The sequence below is a fragment of the Spermophilus citellus genome (assembly GCF_964194105.1).
Source record: "Spermophilus citellus genome assembly, chromosome: 13".
NCBI lineage: Eukaryota > Metazoa > Chordata > Mammalia > Rodentia > Sciuridae > Spermophilus > Spermophilus citellus.
The window spans coordinates 65,440,677-65,454,515 of NC_138193.1; the positions used below are offsets into that span (position 1 = coordinate 65,440,677).

General features: G+C 33.8%; 1 protein-coding gene across 1 annotated transcript in view; it reads right to left on the reverse strand.

Moving 5' to 3' along the window:
• The window catches only part of SANBR (SANT and BTB domain regulator of CSR), a 53,039-nt gene that overhangs the window by 21,973 nt on the left and 17,227 nt on the right, over window positions 1-13,839 (reverse strand). The window contains exons 8-12 of the mRNA XM_081264400.1: window positions 11,075-11,133; window positions 9,272-9,432; window positions 5,766-5,852; window positions 5,562-5,672; window positions 1,799-1,922 (exon numbers count right to left, since the gene is read on the reverse strand). Coding sequence (XP_081120526.1) covers window positions 1,799-1,922; window positions 5,562-5,672; window positions 5,766-5,852; window positions 9,272-9,432; window positions 11,075-11,133 — 542 coding nt within the window. The remainder of the gene's footprint in view (window positions 1-1,798; window positions 1,923-5,561; window positions 5,673-5,765; window positions 5,853-9,271; window positions 9,433-11,074; window positions 11,134-13,839) is intronic.

Genomic DNA, 13,839 nt, shown 5'->3' on the forward strand with positions numbered 1-13,839 from the left:
TGTTTGGAAATCCCACTCTGATAGTTTTGATAAACTGATTTTCCTTCCCTCTACTGAAAATCATTACCAAAGTGAAAGAGGAAGAACTTCTAGGAGGGGAGGAAGACTTTAACAATTCATAAGAAATTATATGTAGAAAACTTGGGACTGGGGTTGTGGCTCAGTGGTAGAGTTCCTGCCTAGTATGCATGAGGCACCTGGGTTCGATCCTCAGCACCACACAGAAATAAAATAAAGATATTGTGTCCACCTAAACTAAAAAATAAATTAAAAAAAGAAATTATATGTAGAAAACATGATTCATAATAAGATTAATTAGGGATTAACTTTTCTAAAGACCTATTTTTAATTCTTTTTGTATTTGTACATGGACAGAATGCCTTTGTTTATTTTTATGTGGTGCTGAGGATCGAACCCAGTGCCTCACATGTGAGAGGCAAGCGCTCTGCCACTGAGCTATAGCCCCAGCCCCATTTCATCCTATAAAATTTTCTTTCAAATAGCAAGATTTCTTGTAATTTTATTATAATCTTCATTCATAAAAATGAACAGGGCTAGGGGCTGGGGTTGTGGCTCAGCAGTAAAAACACTTACCTAGCTTGTGCGAGACCCTGGGTCCGATCCTCAGCACCACATATAAATAAATAAAATAAAGTTAAAAAAAATGAACAGGACTAGGGATATAGCTCAGTGGTATAGTGCTTGTCTAGCATGTCTGAGGCCCTGGGCTTGATTTCCAGTGCCATAAAAAAATAAAAACCCAAACCTTTTTGGGAACACATTGTTTTAACAAAAACAATTATAATTAAAACACACAATCGCACAAATACACCCCAATAGCACCTTACCCGTAAAGTGCTTCTGAATTTCCACAGAAATTTACTGGCCAACATGGAAATATTTTGACTAAGAATAATTAGAGGAAGGAAGGATTTTTTTTTTTTAAGCATTGAAACAATAAATTTGCTCACTCCCTCCCCACTGCCCCAATACTGGGGATTGAGCTCAGGGACACTCTACCATTAAGATACATCTCTACATCCCCAGATTTTTATTGAAATAGGGTCTTGGTTAAGTTGCCATGGCTGGCTTCAAACATTTTTGATCTGCCTGCCTCAGTCTCTGAAATCAGTGGGATGACAAGGATATTGGGCACTTAAAACCTGTTGCTTTTCTAAAATCCAGTCAGGAACTGGTTATTTATTTTTAAAAAAAATATTTATTTTTTTAGTTTTAGGTGGACACAATATCTTTATTTTTTATTTTTATGTGGTATTGAGGATCAAACCCAGCGTACCATGCATGCCACGCAAGCGCGCTACTGCTTGAGCCACATCCCCAGCCCAGGAACTGATTATTTCATCAATAAAAATAAAATAGAGGGGGAAAAAATTGCAAGAGAAATGAAGCCAGATACAAGCAATGTTTAATGGCAACACTGCTTTTGCCACTAGTTTTCTTTTTTTTTTTAAAAAAAAACTGGGATTGAACCCAGGGGTACTTTACCACTGAGCTACATTCCCAGCCCTTTTTATTTATTTTGAGACAGGGTCTCACCAACTTGCTTAGGGCCCTACTCAATTGCTGAGATTGGCCTTGAATTTGTGATCATCTTGTCTCAGCCTCCCAAATTGCTGGGATTAAAGGCATGTGCCACCGCACCCAGCAGCCACTATTTCTTTAAAAGAAATGCTGGATATTGTCCAAACACATCCAAATTTAACAAATTAAACACAAGATATCAAAAGAGACTTGCCCTTAACATTTGCAGAGTAGGATTTTTAAAAAAATAACTCACCTGATAACATCTTGAACAAGTCAGCCAGTTGACTGTTCCCCACAATCGCCAATACACATCTCTCCAAGATTTTAGTTCTTCAAAAAGGGTATTCAAATACTCATGAACATCCCAAGTCTTATCTCTGGAGAAAGAGCCTCAATTGTTATATATTATTATAAGGCAAGCATCATAACCAATTTGTTCTAAATAAATATTTTTAGATTTGTAGCTTATTTCCAGAATACTCCTCAGGTATGATATGGACTACATTGATAGGTAGATAAAATTTCACTTGGGAGTTTGATTATTCTGTGGACAACAGAAGATAGTATGAAAGGTTGAATGTCAAATTGTTTTGCTAAGTTAGAAGAAGTATTATTAATTAAGTAGTATAAACAGGCCAATACTTGGGACTTAGGCATATGTTGTTAAAGAAACCTTTATTCTAACTGCATTTGTTCAAAGAAATGTTATTAGTAACTTATAATTCAAAAAACCTATGTCATTTGTTATATATATTTGCAGTAAAATGAATGGAACTTGAGAACATTATGATAAGTAAAATAAGCCAAACTCAGAAAGCTGAGGGTCATATGTTTTCTGTTACATGTGGAAGTTATATGGAAAAGGGCAAAAAAAGGGAAGGGGATGTCATGAAAATAGAAGGGAGATCAGATAGACCAGAGGAAGGGACCAGAGGAAGGGAGGACAGGAGGGAAAGGAAGACACTGGGGAACAAAATTCATCAGATTATATTGTTCTACTGTGTGCATGTATGAATATATAACAGTTAAATCTACAGGTATGTATAATTACAATGTATCAATAAAAATAAAAGGCCATATTGATGTGTTGGTTCTTTACATTATTTTCAAACAGCATTTTCTTGTAATTGAGCAATATAGCTATATACAACTAGGTCTTATTAATATACATTTTAAAATTAAATATAACAAAGGCTTAAAACTATTTGCTATGGCCACATGTATCTCAAGTTCTTTTTAAGTCTTTATACTAATCTAATTTTTGCTATTTTTTTTGCTAAGTTCAATAAATATCAAAATGCCATCATGTTATTACAGATTGAATAGGCACATTTGTTTAAAAAAGTTATTTAAAGACTATTTAAAAATAATTTTTTTGTAGTGTAGATGGACAGCATGCCTTTATTTTATTTGTGTATTTTTTTATGTAGTGTTGAGAATGGAACCCAATGCCTCCCACGTCTAAGGCAAGTTCTCTGCCACCAGCTACAGCCCCAGCTGTATTTTTAAAAATACTATTTTTAAAAATATTTTTAGTTGAGGATGGACACAATGCCTTTATTTTTCATTTATTTTTATGGTGTGAGGATTGAACCCAGAGCCTCACCCATGCGAGGCAAGCATTCTACCACTGAGCTATGACCCCAGCCCCTTAAAGACTCTATTTTTAAAATGTATACATGGCTAAGTGTAGTGTTCCATCCCTGTAATACCAGAAACTCAGGAGGCTGAGGCAGAAGGATTACAAGTTCAAGGACAGTTCTAGCAATTTAGTGAGACCTTGTCTCAAAATTTAAAAAATTAAAAGGGACAGGGATATAGATTAGTAGTAGAATAGCCCTGAGTTCAATAACAGTACGGAAAGAAAATAAAACAAAATGTATCAACTTATAAATGTATCAACTACAGACTTAGATGAAAATGAAAGTAATTTTCAAAAAGTAAATCAAATCTCAGACAAAAAAGTATAAAATTCCCGGTGCTTATGATAATAACTAGTGAAGATTCACTGATTATTGTATTGAAAGAAAAGGAAACATTTTAAAGTTGACTGTGCTACTAATACTAAGGTTAAATTAAGTGTTGCCCAGTATTTCTGTTTTGATGTTTAAGATATACAATGTAATACAGTTTTTTTTTTAAAAAATAAAAGGGCTATCCACTTTTTGGGAGGGAGGTGGGTACCAGGGTTTGAACTCAGGGGCACTGGACCACTGAGCCACATCCTCGGTCCTATTTCGTATTTTTATTTAGAGACAGGGTCTCACTGAGTTGCTTAGCACCTCGCTTTTGCTGAGGCTGCCTTTGAGCTTGTGATCCTTCCATCTCAGCCTCCCAAGCTGCTGGGATTACAGGTGTGTGCCACTCTGCCTGGAAGGACTATATATATATATTTTTTAAGTTGTAGATGGACACAATACCTTTATTTTGTTTACTTATTTTTATGTGGTGCTGAGGATCGAACCCAGTACCTCACACATGCCAGGGATGCACTCGACCACTGAGCCACCACCCCAGCTCCAGGCTATACATTTTTAATACAGAAAAAGAACAAGCAAAAAGAAAATTAAAGTCATTCATAATACTATCATTTAAAGGTAACACCACAGTTAATATTTTAGTGAACATGTTTGAAGTTTTATTTTCCCCTATTTTCAAAAATTTACCATTAATGACTTTCTATGCAAGTATATATATTTTTGCAACATTATTCTTTCTTTTTGGTTCCAGGAATTTAACTCAGGGGCACTTGACCTCTGAGCCATATCCCCAGCTCTATTTTTGTATTTTATTTAGAGACAGAGTCTCACTGAGTTGCTTAGCACCTCACTTTTGCTGAGGCTGGCTTTGAGCTCACGATCCTCCTGTCTCAGCCTCCTGAGCTGTTGGGATTACAGGCATGCACCACCATGCCCAGCTCTGCAACATTCTTAAAGTCTGCACATTAACAATTGACTAGAGGGGCTGGGAATGTAGCTTAGTGGTAGAGCAATTACCTAGATTGTGTAAGGCCCTGGGTTCCATCTCCAGCATAGAAAGAAAAAAAAAAAAACAGAAAAAAAGAAAGAATTGATATGTTTTATATACTACACTATAGTATGGAGATTATATATATATATATATTAATAATTTGGGTGTTTTTTCTTTTTTTTTTTTGGCTAGCTAAAATACTTCATATAGCAATAAGTGTTCTCATCAAATGCTTTCACAAAGTCAACATTAGATAAATTCCTAACAGCAGGATGTTGTCAAAGAATACATACATTGTAAAGTTTCTGCTTTTCCAAGAGATTATAGCAATTTACAACCAACCCCCCTTCCAACTCAGAATGAGAACTTGTATTAAACTTAAAAAGGACAATAGGTATTATGCATTAATGAAATATATATTAATAGAATACTGACCAATTATGAAGAATAAATAGATTATGGAAACTCTGAACTTAATTTTTCTCATTCACCAAAATTCACTTGAAGCCAAAATATAACACTTATAAGATAACTAAATCATTTTAATGGCATTAACCAGAATATCTTTTAAGATTAATATAATTTGGGGCTGGGATTGTGGCTCAGGGGCAGAGCGCTTGCCTTGCACATGTGAGGCACTGGGTTCGATCCTCAGCACCATATAAAAATGAATAAACAAAGATATTAAAAAAAAGATTAATAAATTTTTATCATTTTGAAGTTTGAAGACACTATATAATTTGCCCAGTAAATAAAATGTAGCTTTGGGCTGAGGATGTGGCTCAAGCAATAGCGCACTCGCCTGGCATGCATGGGCGCTGGGTTCAATCCTCAGCACTACATAAAAATAAAAGATGTTGTGTCCACCGAAAACTAAAAATAAAATAAAATAAAATGTAGTTTTTACAACAACTTTGTTTTGTTTTCTAAATCAAAGTTGTATCATATGCAGAAAAGACACTATCCTATTCCTTATGAAAGAAGTTATACTTTTATAAATATACTAGAAATTCACACAGAAAAGCTGCATTTTATCTTCACTGCACCTTATGTGAACATAGATAATATTTCCATGTCGATCGACATTAATTTTTCCAGGAACACAAGAAATTCTTCTTTCTGTTTCTTTTGTTAAAAGTTTCTTACACAAACAGCATCTATAACACAAAGAAGATAGAAAAATTATTTTTAAAAACAGTAAATTAAGAAATATGGCTGTATTATATATCATACTAAAGGAAAAACATTACCTATATAATGTTGCAGCATTACTCCGAGAATCTGGATTCAAGTACTCAGGATCAAACAGTCTCTCAATCTTCTTACAAAAAAGTTTACTATTAATAATAAATTACCAAAAATTAATTATCTATATTTACTTTATAAAAATATTTTATAGTGAGAAAAATAAGCACTGTTTTACATATATATATATATATATATATATATATATATATAATAACATTAATAAATTTCTAAAGCTGCTCTCTCTCTGGGAGTTTATAGTACATTTTTGGTATTCTAAGTAAATAAACCTAACAATGACAACTGCCTGATCAAGAATCTATTTTCATCTGAAAATAAGACGATGATAAATATGTGCCTCTCCTTCTCTCCTTTGTTATTAGAATATTCAAAATTAAATATTTTTAGAATTTAACAATCCAAGTCTATCAATAACTAGGCATTTGATCTTTTTTTTTTTTTTTTTTTTGGTACTGGGATTAAACTTAGGTGCAATCAACCACTGAGCCACATCCCCAGCCCTTTTTTTGTATTTTATTTAAAGATGGGGTCTCACTGAGTTGCTTAGTGCCTTGTCATTGCTGAGGCTGGCTTTGAATTTGTGATTCTCCTGTCTCAGCCTCCAAGAGTCACTGGGATCATAGGTGTGCGCCACCGTGCACAGCTAGGTATATGATCTTTAGCAACTTCCTTTTGCTGAAACTTTTTTTCTTATCTATAAAATGTGGTTAATAATTCCAAATTCATAAGACTTTATAAAGATTAAATGAGGGGCTGGAATTGTGGCTCAGAGGTAGAGCGCTTGTCTATTACGTGCAAGGCCCTGGGTTCGATCCTCAGCACCACATAAAAATAAATAAATAAAGGTATAGTGTCCAACTACTTCTAAAAAAAAAGATTAAATGATATAGTTTTTAAAGAGTTCTAGGTATAGTGTTAAGAATTAAATAAATGTTAATTACTTTATTATTACATGTAATACTCTATATCATTCTCCTTAAGTACTGAATTCTTGGATAATCTTCTGCATTATCCATTTCTTCCTCTTTAATGGATCATCCTGATCAGCACATAAACATGATTCAGTGCCCACTCCTCTTTATTTTGCACTAAGGATCGAACCCAGTGGTGCCTTACACTCAGTTACATCATCCCCAGTCCTTTTTATTTTATTTTTTCTTTGAGACATGGTCTTGTTAAATTGCTGAGGCTTTCACTAAGTTGTTGAGGCTGGCCCTGAACTTGTGATTCTCTTGCTTCAGCTTCCCAAGTAGCAGTGATTAAAGGCATGCACACTATGACAAGTTCAGTAAGTCCCTTCTTTAAAAATATTCTCTCTTCAGCCTACCTATTCATAATATCTGCTGCTGAATATTTTTAGCAGCCATTCAGAGCAAAATATCTGCAAATTTTTTTTCTAAATCTAATTGGTCACATTTCTGTTTCTATCTTACTCTACCTCAAAGTAGCATTCCCACACATTTGGTCACTTAATTGGTACCTCCTTTTTTTAAAAAATTTTTAATATTTATTTTTCAGTTTTCGGCAGATACAACATCTTTGTTTGTATGTGATGCTGAGGATCGAACCCGGGCCGCACGCATGCCAGGCGAGTGTGCTACCATTTGAGCCACATCCCCAGCCCTGGTACCTCCTTTTGAAACTTTCTTTCCTTCTGCCTTTCCTTCTATTTCACTGGTTCCTTCACAGGTCCCTCACAGGCTACTTCTCCTCTGTTGAACCTCTAAATACTGAGTATTCTAATTAACACTCTCTTGTTAACAATTGATAAGTAAAAACAGCATTTACAATAGCATCAAAAATTAAATAATTTGGAAATTTTAATTAAAAAGGGAAATTTCTCTACATCAAAGATAATAAGACATTACTGAATTAAGTTAAAGAAGACTCAAAGAAATATAGGGTTATATCATATTCATGGACCAAAAGGCTTAATATTAAGATGTTAAATTCTTCCCAATTCATCTATAGTTTCAATATTAATCCCCAAATTCTAGCAGATTTGTGCATATATGAAAAACACAAGCTAATTATAAAGTTTATATAGCAATGCAAAGGACTTAAAATATCCAGACAGCAATCTAAAGAAAGGTAAAGCTGGAAAATACCAAAAATTATTATAAGGCTACTGTAATTAATTCAAGAGGACAGGCAGATCAATAGAACAAAATGTAGAACTTATAAATGGACCTTATGAATAGTAACCTGATTTATCGTACAGGTGACACTTCAATTCAGTGAGGAAAAAAAGGTCTTTTCTGGTGGTCTGTCAACTAAATATCTAGTTGAGCAAAAAATGAACCTTGACCCCCATTTCATACCACACACACAAAAAACTAATTCAGGACAAATAACAGAAAAAACAGGTTATCTTTACCACCTTCATGTAGGCAAAGAGTTCTTGAGCAGGGTACAAAAAACACTAATTGTGGTCTCTTGCTAGGAAATCTCATTCAGTTCTGTTATTTAAATCTCATATACTCTCAAATTTCTATTTTAAGCCCTAACTCTGACCTAAAATATAGACTAATGAATTCAATATCCACCTGTATGCCATCTGAATGTCCAAGAAGTATATTAAACAGCCTCAAAATCCAAATCTAACTCTTTTTTTAATATTTATTTATTTATTAGTTATTGGCGGACACAACATCTTTGTTTGTATGTGGTGCTGGAGGATCGAACCCGGGCCGCACGCATGCCAGGCGAGCGCGCTACCGCTTGAGCCACATCCCCAGCCCCCAAATCTAACTCTTGATTTCTCTTACCCCAATCTTTCCTTTCTCCATTAATGGCACTACTATCCATGTAGTTGCTTAAGGTAAAACCTATTAATTATCCTGGAAATCTCTCTTTCTTCCCACATCATCCAATTCACAAATATGTCAAATCTTTCTAATAACATACACTGAACCAATCTACTTCTTTCTAGTTTCACTGCTTCTACCCTAGTCAAATTCTTTCATTTTTTCCCAGACTACTGCACTAACCTTCTAATGGGTCTCCTGTTTTTTTTTTTTTTTTTTGTGTGTGTGTGTGTGGTGCTGGGGATTGAACCCAGGCCTTGTGCATGCAAGGCAGGCATTCTACTGCTTCTTATATCCCTAAAGTCTATCTCCATATAGCAACCAGAATGATCCCTTAAGACAAATTAGATCATGTCATTCCCTTACTTCTATTCACACCTAGAACAAGGCATATCTTCCTTGCTATGACCTCAACAGCTCTTAAATAATATGGCTACTGCAGATCTCATCTCATATCACTTTCCCCTTTTATACTAGAGCCTGTCTTAATAATTTTAACATAATTCAATACAACCATATGTTTATATGTTCATTATACAAAATAATTACTAATTTTTTTATTACAAGCCACTGGCTCTTAAAACAAAAATATATTTTAAAATATATTTTAAAAATAGAATTTCACCAAAATTAAACAGACATATTTCATTTAATAGGAACATTAGATTTAAAATTAAATTTACCTTCTAAACTTATCTTTTTTGTCTTTTAAATCATCAACTTCATCATGTGTGAACAGATCAGCTATACGTGTAAGAAGATTTGCATTAATACAGTTCATGTTGCATGGGGTAGCTACTATGGCATTCATGTTTTTGTGGCAATATTGAATACACTGTTCAACCTAAAAAACACAGAATAGAACAAATAATAATGTCATACCTTTCAAACATAAAATTCATCAAAAGCCTAATCCATGTATTGCTATTTACTAACTGGGTTTGCCTATTTGGTTTAATCTGCCCTTGCAATGTGGTCCAGCAGGTTTATTTTGTAAACACACAGACAAACCTAGCAAAATTATTTTCAACCTTTTCTATTTCAAATAATAATGTACCTTTTATGGTTGTGGCAGGTATGGTATAAACCTTAATTCTGTACCTTTGAGTAAAATACATACAAGTGACTTTCTAGTTAAACTTCATTATAATTGTAAGCCTCCATTTCTTGGGGTAGTAGAACCAAACCTTCAGTAACTTAAAGGCTTTCTTACTTGTGTTAGATTTGCTCTCTGACTTCCTTCCCCTCCTTGCAACCTAAAGTGTATTTATTTAGTTTAAAAGCAAAGAGAAGTAGTCACTTATTCTTTGAAATATTTTACCAATAGCATAAAAATTATATTTTAGGATGTATATTTCAAAACTCAGTGTAAGGACTCTGTTAGTCTTCACTTTTGTTCTGGAGCTCTTCTCTGAAATAATACCAATTGGTTAAATAGGGAGAGGCTAAGAAGTAGAAAGAACACTATAACTAATAAAATTAGTAAAACTCCAAATAATCAATCAAACTTCTCTTCTGCCAACCATAGCAAAGGAGTATTCTGTCCTATATCGTTTTACCAGAAGCTAAAAGCAAATATTTTTTAAAAATTAACCACAAAATATCAACCACAAACATATAAAATTATTTGAAAGAAAAAGAAATGTATTAAACAAAATAAAAACAAATATATTTAACATTAGAACTTGAAATATGTATGTACACATATAGTATTTTTATCTTTCACCAGCTACTCTTAAGCAATAGTCATGAGCTCCTGTGATACAGAAAATCACAGCACTTAATAGTTGGATATTGTTCTTCATTCACTTTTTTTTTAAAAAAAAGTATATATTTATTTTTTTAGTTGTAGTTGGGAGAAATATCTTTATTTTATTTATTTTTATGTGGTGCTGAGGATTGAACCCAGGGCCTCACTCGTGCTAGGCGAGCGTTCTACCACTGAGCCACAACCCCAGCCCCTTCATTCACTTTCATAAATGAAAGACACATAAGCAAAACATGAAATTACTTCAATAGCAAAACAAATATATTCCAATTAAGCTTCATTTAATTTGGTGGTAGGGCAAACCCCTTTGGGGGTAAAGTTTCATCTAATAAAAGTGAGCTACTTCTTGAGGATTAATTGCTTGCTTTATAAGCATAACACATAAAAACCTAGTTGTCTTAACCCTTTCCCAGCAGAACAAAGTATCTCCAAACGTGAAATTTATTCTAATGAAATTACACTCGTGGGCTGAGATTGTGGCTCAGTGGTAGAGTGCTTGCCTAGCATGTGTGAGGCACTGGGTTCGATCCTCAGCACCACATATAAATTAATAAATAAAGGTCCGTCAATAGCTTAAAAAGTTAAAAAAAAATTACACTCTTGAATTAACAACAACTATTTTAGTAAGAGGTCCTAAAATTTTCCAGACATTTGAAGAGATAGGGGTGAGAGGAAAGCCTCAAGGGAAGTTCTTGAAGTTTTTAAAATTAATACTTACTAATGAATCCATTTTCAAAAACTCGGAGGAAATAAGAATTGAAATGACATTTCCTGGCTCTAAAGAAAAAGAAAAGAAAAAAATTAAAATTTCCTTTTGATTTGTATCTCAGTCTCCTCAAAATAGGCTCCTTCTCTCCTTAAAAGAAGATGTTACTTTAGTAAGAACAATTTAATTTAACCTTTCTTACGCTATAAGGCTTAAATACATAAAATAAAGAAAATTCAATGTTAATACTTACAGTATACAGAAAATGCACAGTAATTTTTGTCCTGGAATTAGATTTGTATTAAGTACAAAGATTCCAACTAAAGATACGACATAAGCAAAAGTCAGAGTGAGAAAATATTTAAAATAATTAATGAGAGCATTTGGTATTTATGAAGTTATTTTAAAAAGAAGTTCAGTGCTGGTTATAAATGAATATTTAATTTAAAAAATTCTGAAACTGGGTATGGTGATGCATGCCTGTAATCACAGTGGCTCAGGAGGCTGAGGCAAGAGGATCTTGAATTCAAAACCAGCCTCAGCAACAGTGAGACCCCGTCTCTAAATAAAATACAAAATAGGGACTAGGGATGTGGCTCAGTGGTTAAGTACCCCCACTCCCACCCCCACCCCTGCCAAAAAATAAAAAAGAATTCTGAAAGCTAATAAAAAATTTACTACTCCAGAAATACTCAAGTTACTTCCTAGAGGCATACTAAATGAGCCTTCGGGCATACAGATAAGGAAATGGGGATGCTGCCTGACACAATTTCAATAAACCTGCCATCCCCCATGAAGTATATTTAAGAAGAAAAACTGATTTGCTACCATTCCAGTACTATAACAATCCTTCTAAATTCTTTTGTGCCAGAAAACATTCTTGTATTAGGCAATAACTAAAGTAAGCATTCCAATCTTTTCCTAAATAAGAAGTCTGGTTAATGGTTCTCAAATGGAAATGGTGAAAGGAGGAAGCAGCTGGTGAAAAAGCTCTTCAGGAAATTGTAATGTACACCATTCCAGTTAAGAACCAGTGGCTGGATTATTAGAGATTAAAGTACTTTTTAAGTATTAAGATGTAGTACTTTTCCTGATGATGATAATGAAAACTGCTTTTATAAAAGTTTACATTTGTAGCCACTTACTGAAAGTCAAAGATAACAGAATGACCAGCTTTGCACTATTTCTTTCACATATGTAAATATGCTGGAACAAACAGCATATTTTTTTTTTTTTTTTTTTTGGTACCAGGGATTGAACCCAGAGGGCCTTAACCACTGACCCACATCCCCAGCCCTCTTAGTATTTTATTTAGAGACAGGGTCTTGCTGAGTTGCTCAGGGTCTTGCTAAGTTGCTGAGGCTAGCTGTGAATTTACAATTTTCCTGCCTCAGCCTCCCATCTGCTGGGATTACAAGTGTGCACCAGCACGCCAGGCTCAAACAGCATTTTTTCCTTTCTACATATTTTTTTTTTATTTCATACACATATACATAAATACATAGCTGAATGGTTTAGAATCTCTCTACTCTGGCTGAAGGTTCTGATTTAGCAATCTTGTATTTTATACTGTCAGTATAGACTTATTTTCTAATAATGAAGTGGTGGCTCAGTGGTAGAGCACTTGCCTAGCTATGTGTGAGGCACTGGGTTCGATTCTCAGCACTACATATAAATAAATACATAAAAGTCGATCAACAACTAAAAAAATATAAAAAGAGCTTAAAAATGATACTGCTGTAAATAGCAACTCTAGTATACAGAAATACTTTATTAAACTGCAAGTGTGACTTCCTACACAAGTCTATTCCCATTAAAGATCGTTATTTTTGCTATCATTTAGGACATTGGGTCTCAAATTTTCTGTCTCAGAACCCCTTTATGATCTCAAAAACACAATACTAAATAAAGAGCTTCTGTTTATGTGGGTTATATTCATCAGTATTCCACATATTAGAAACTAAGAAAACAGAAAATTTTAACAAATTTATTTTATTCATTTAAAAACAGCAGTACTATAAACCTATTACATGTTAACATATTTTTGTGAAAGATAACTATACTTTTCAAAATAAAAAAAGTAGTGAGATGAGCTTCATTGTTTGACATTTTTACAAATGTCTGACTTAATAGAAGACAGCTAGATTCTCATATATATTTCTTCATTGAATTTGTGGGTAACCTTCTTTGATGTCACACCAATATCTACTGAGTGGTAGTTTCTTCTGGGTTAGTTGCAATGGAATCTGAAACCATATCAACGAACTTTTTCTGCTCTGTTAAACAATTTATCTAGGGCTGGGGATGTGACTCAAGCGGTAGCGCGCTCGCCTGGCATGCGTGCGGCCCGAGTTCGATCCTCAGCACCACATACAAACAAAGATGTTGTGTCTGCCGAGAACTAAAAAAGAAATAAATATTTTAAAAAAATTCTCTCTCTCTGTCTTTAAAAAAAAACAACAATTTATCTAGTACTCTGATTGGATCATAAACCCATGAATGATTTTTTTAATACACTGTGTAGTAGACACCCAGAAAATATTAGCCAACTGGTGAGACATTTCACTATATAATATGTATTTTAAAAAATCACATTCATTAATATAACCACCAATCATATCTCATCAGAAACGTCTTTGAATATTGAGAAGCTGTCAAGCACACAGAAACAGATAAACTTTCCTAAATTCTAATTCGCAGCTTGAAAGTTTGGATTTTATCACTGACAACAAACACATGTTTTCCTTTAAGCAATTAGCTAATTCTCAAGAAAATAT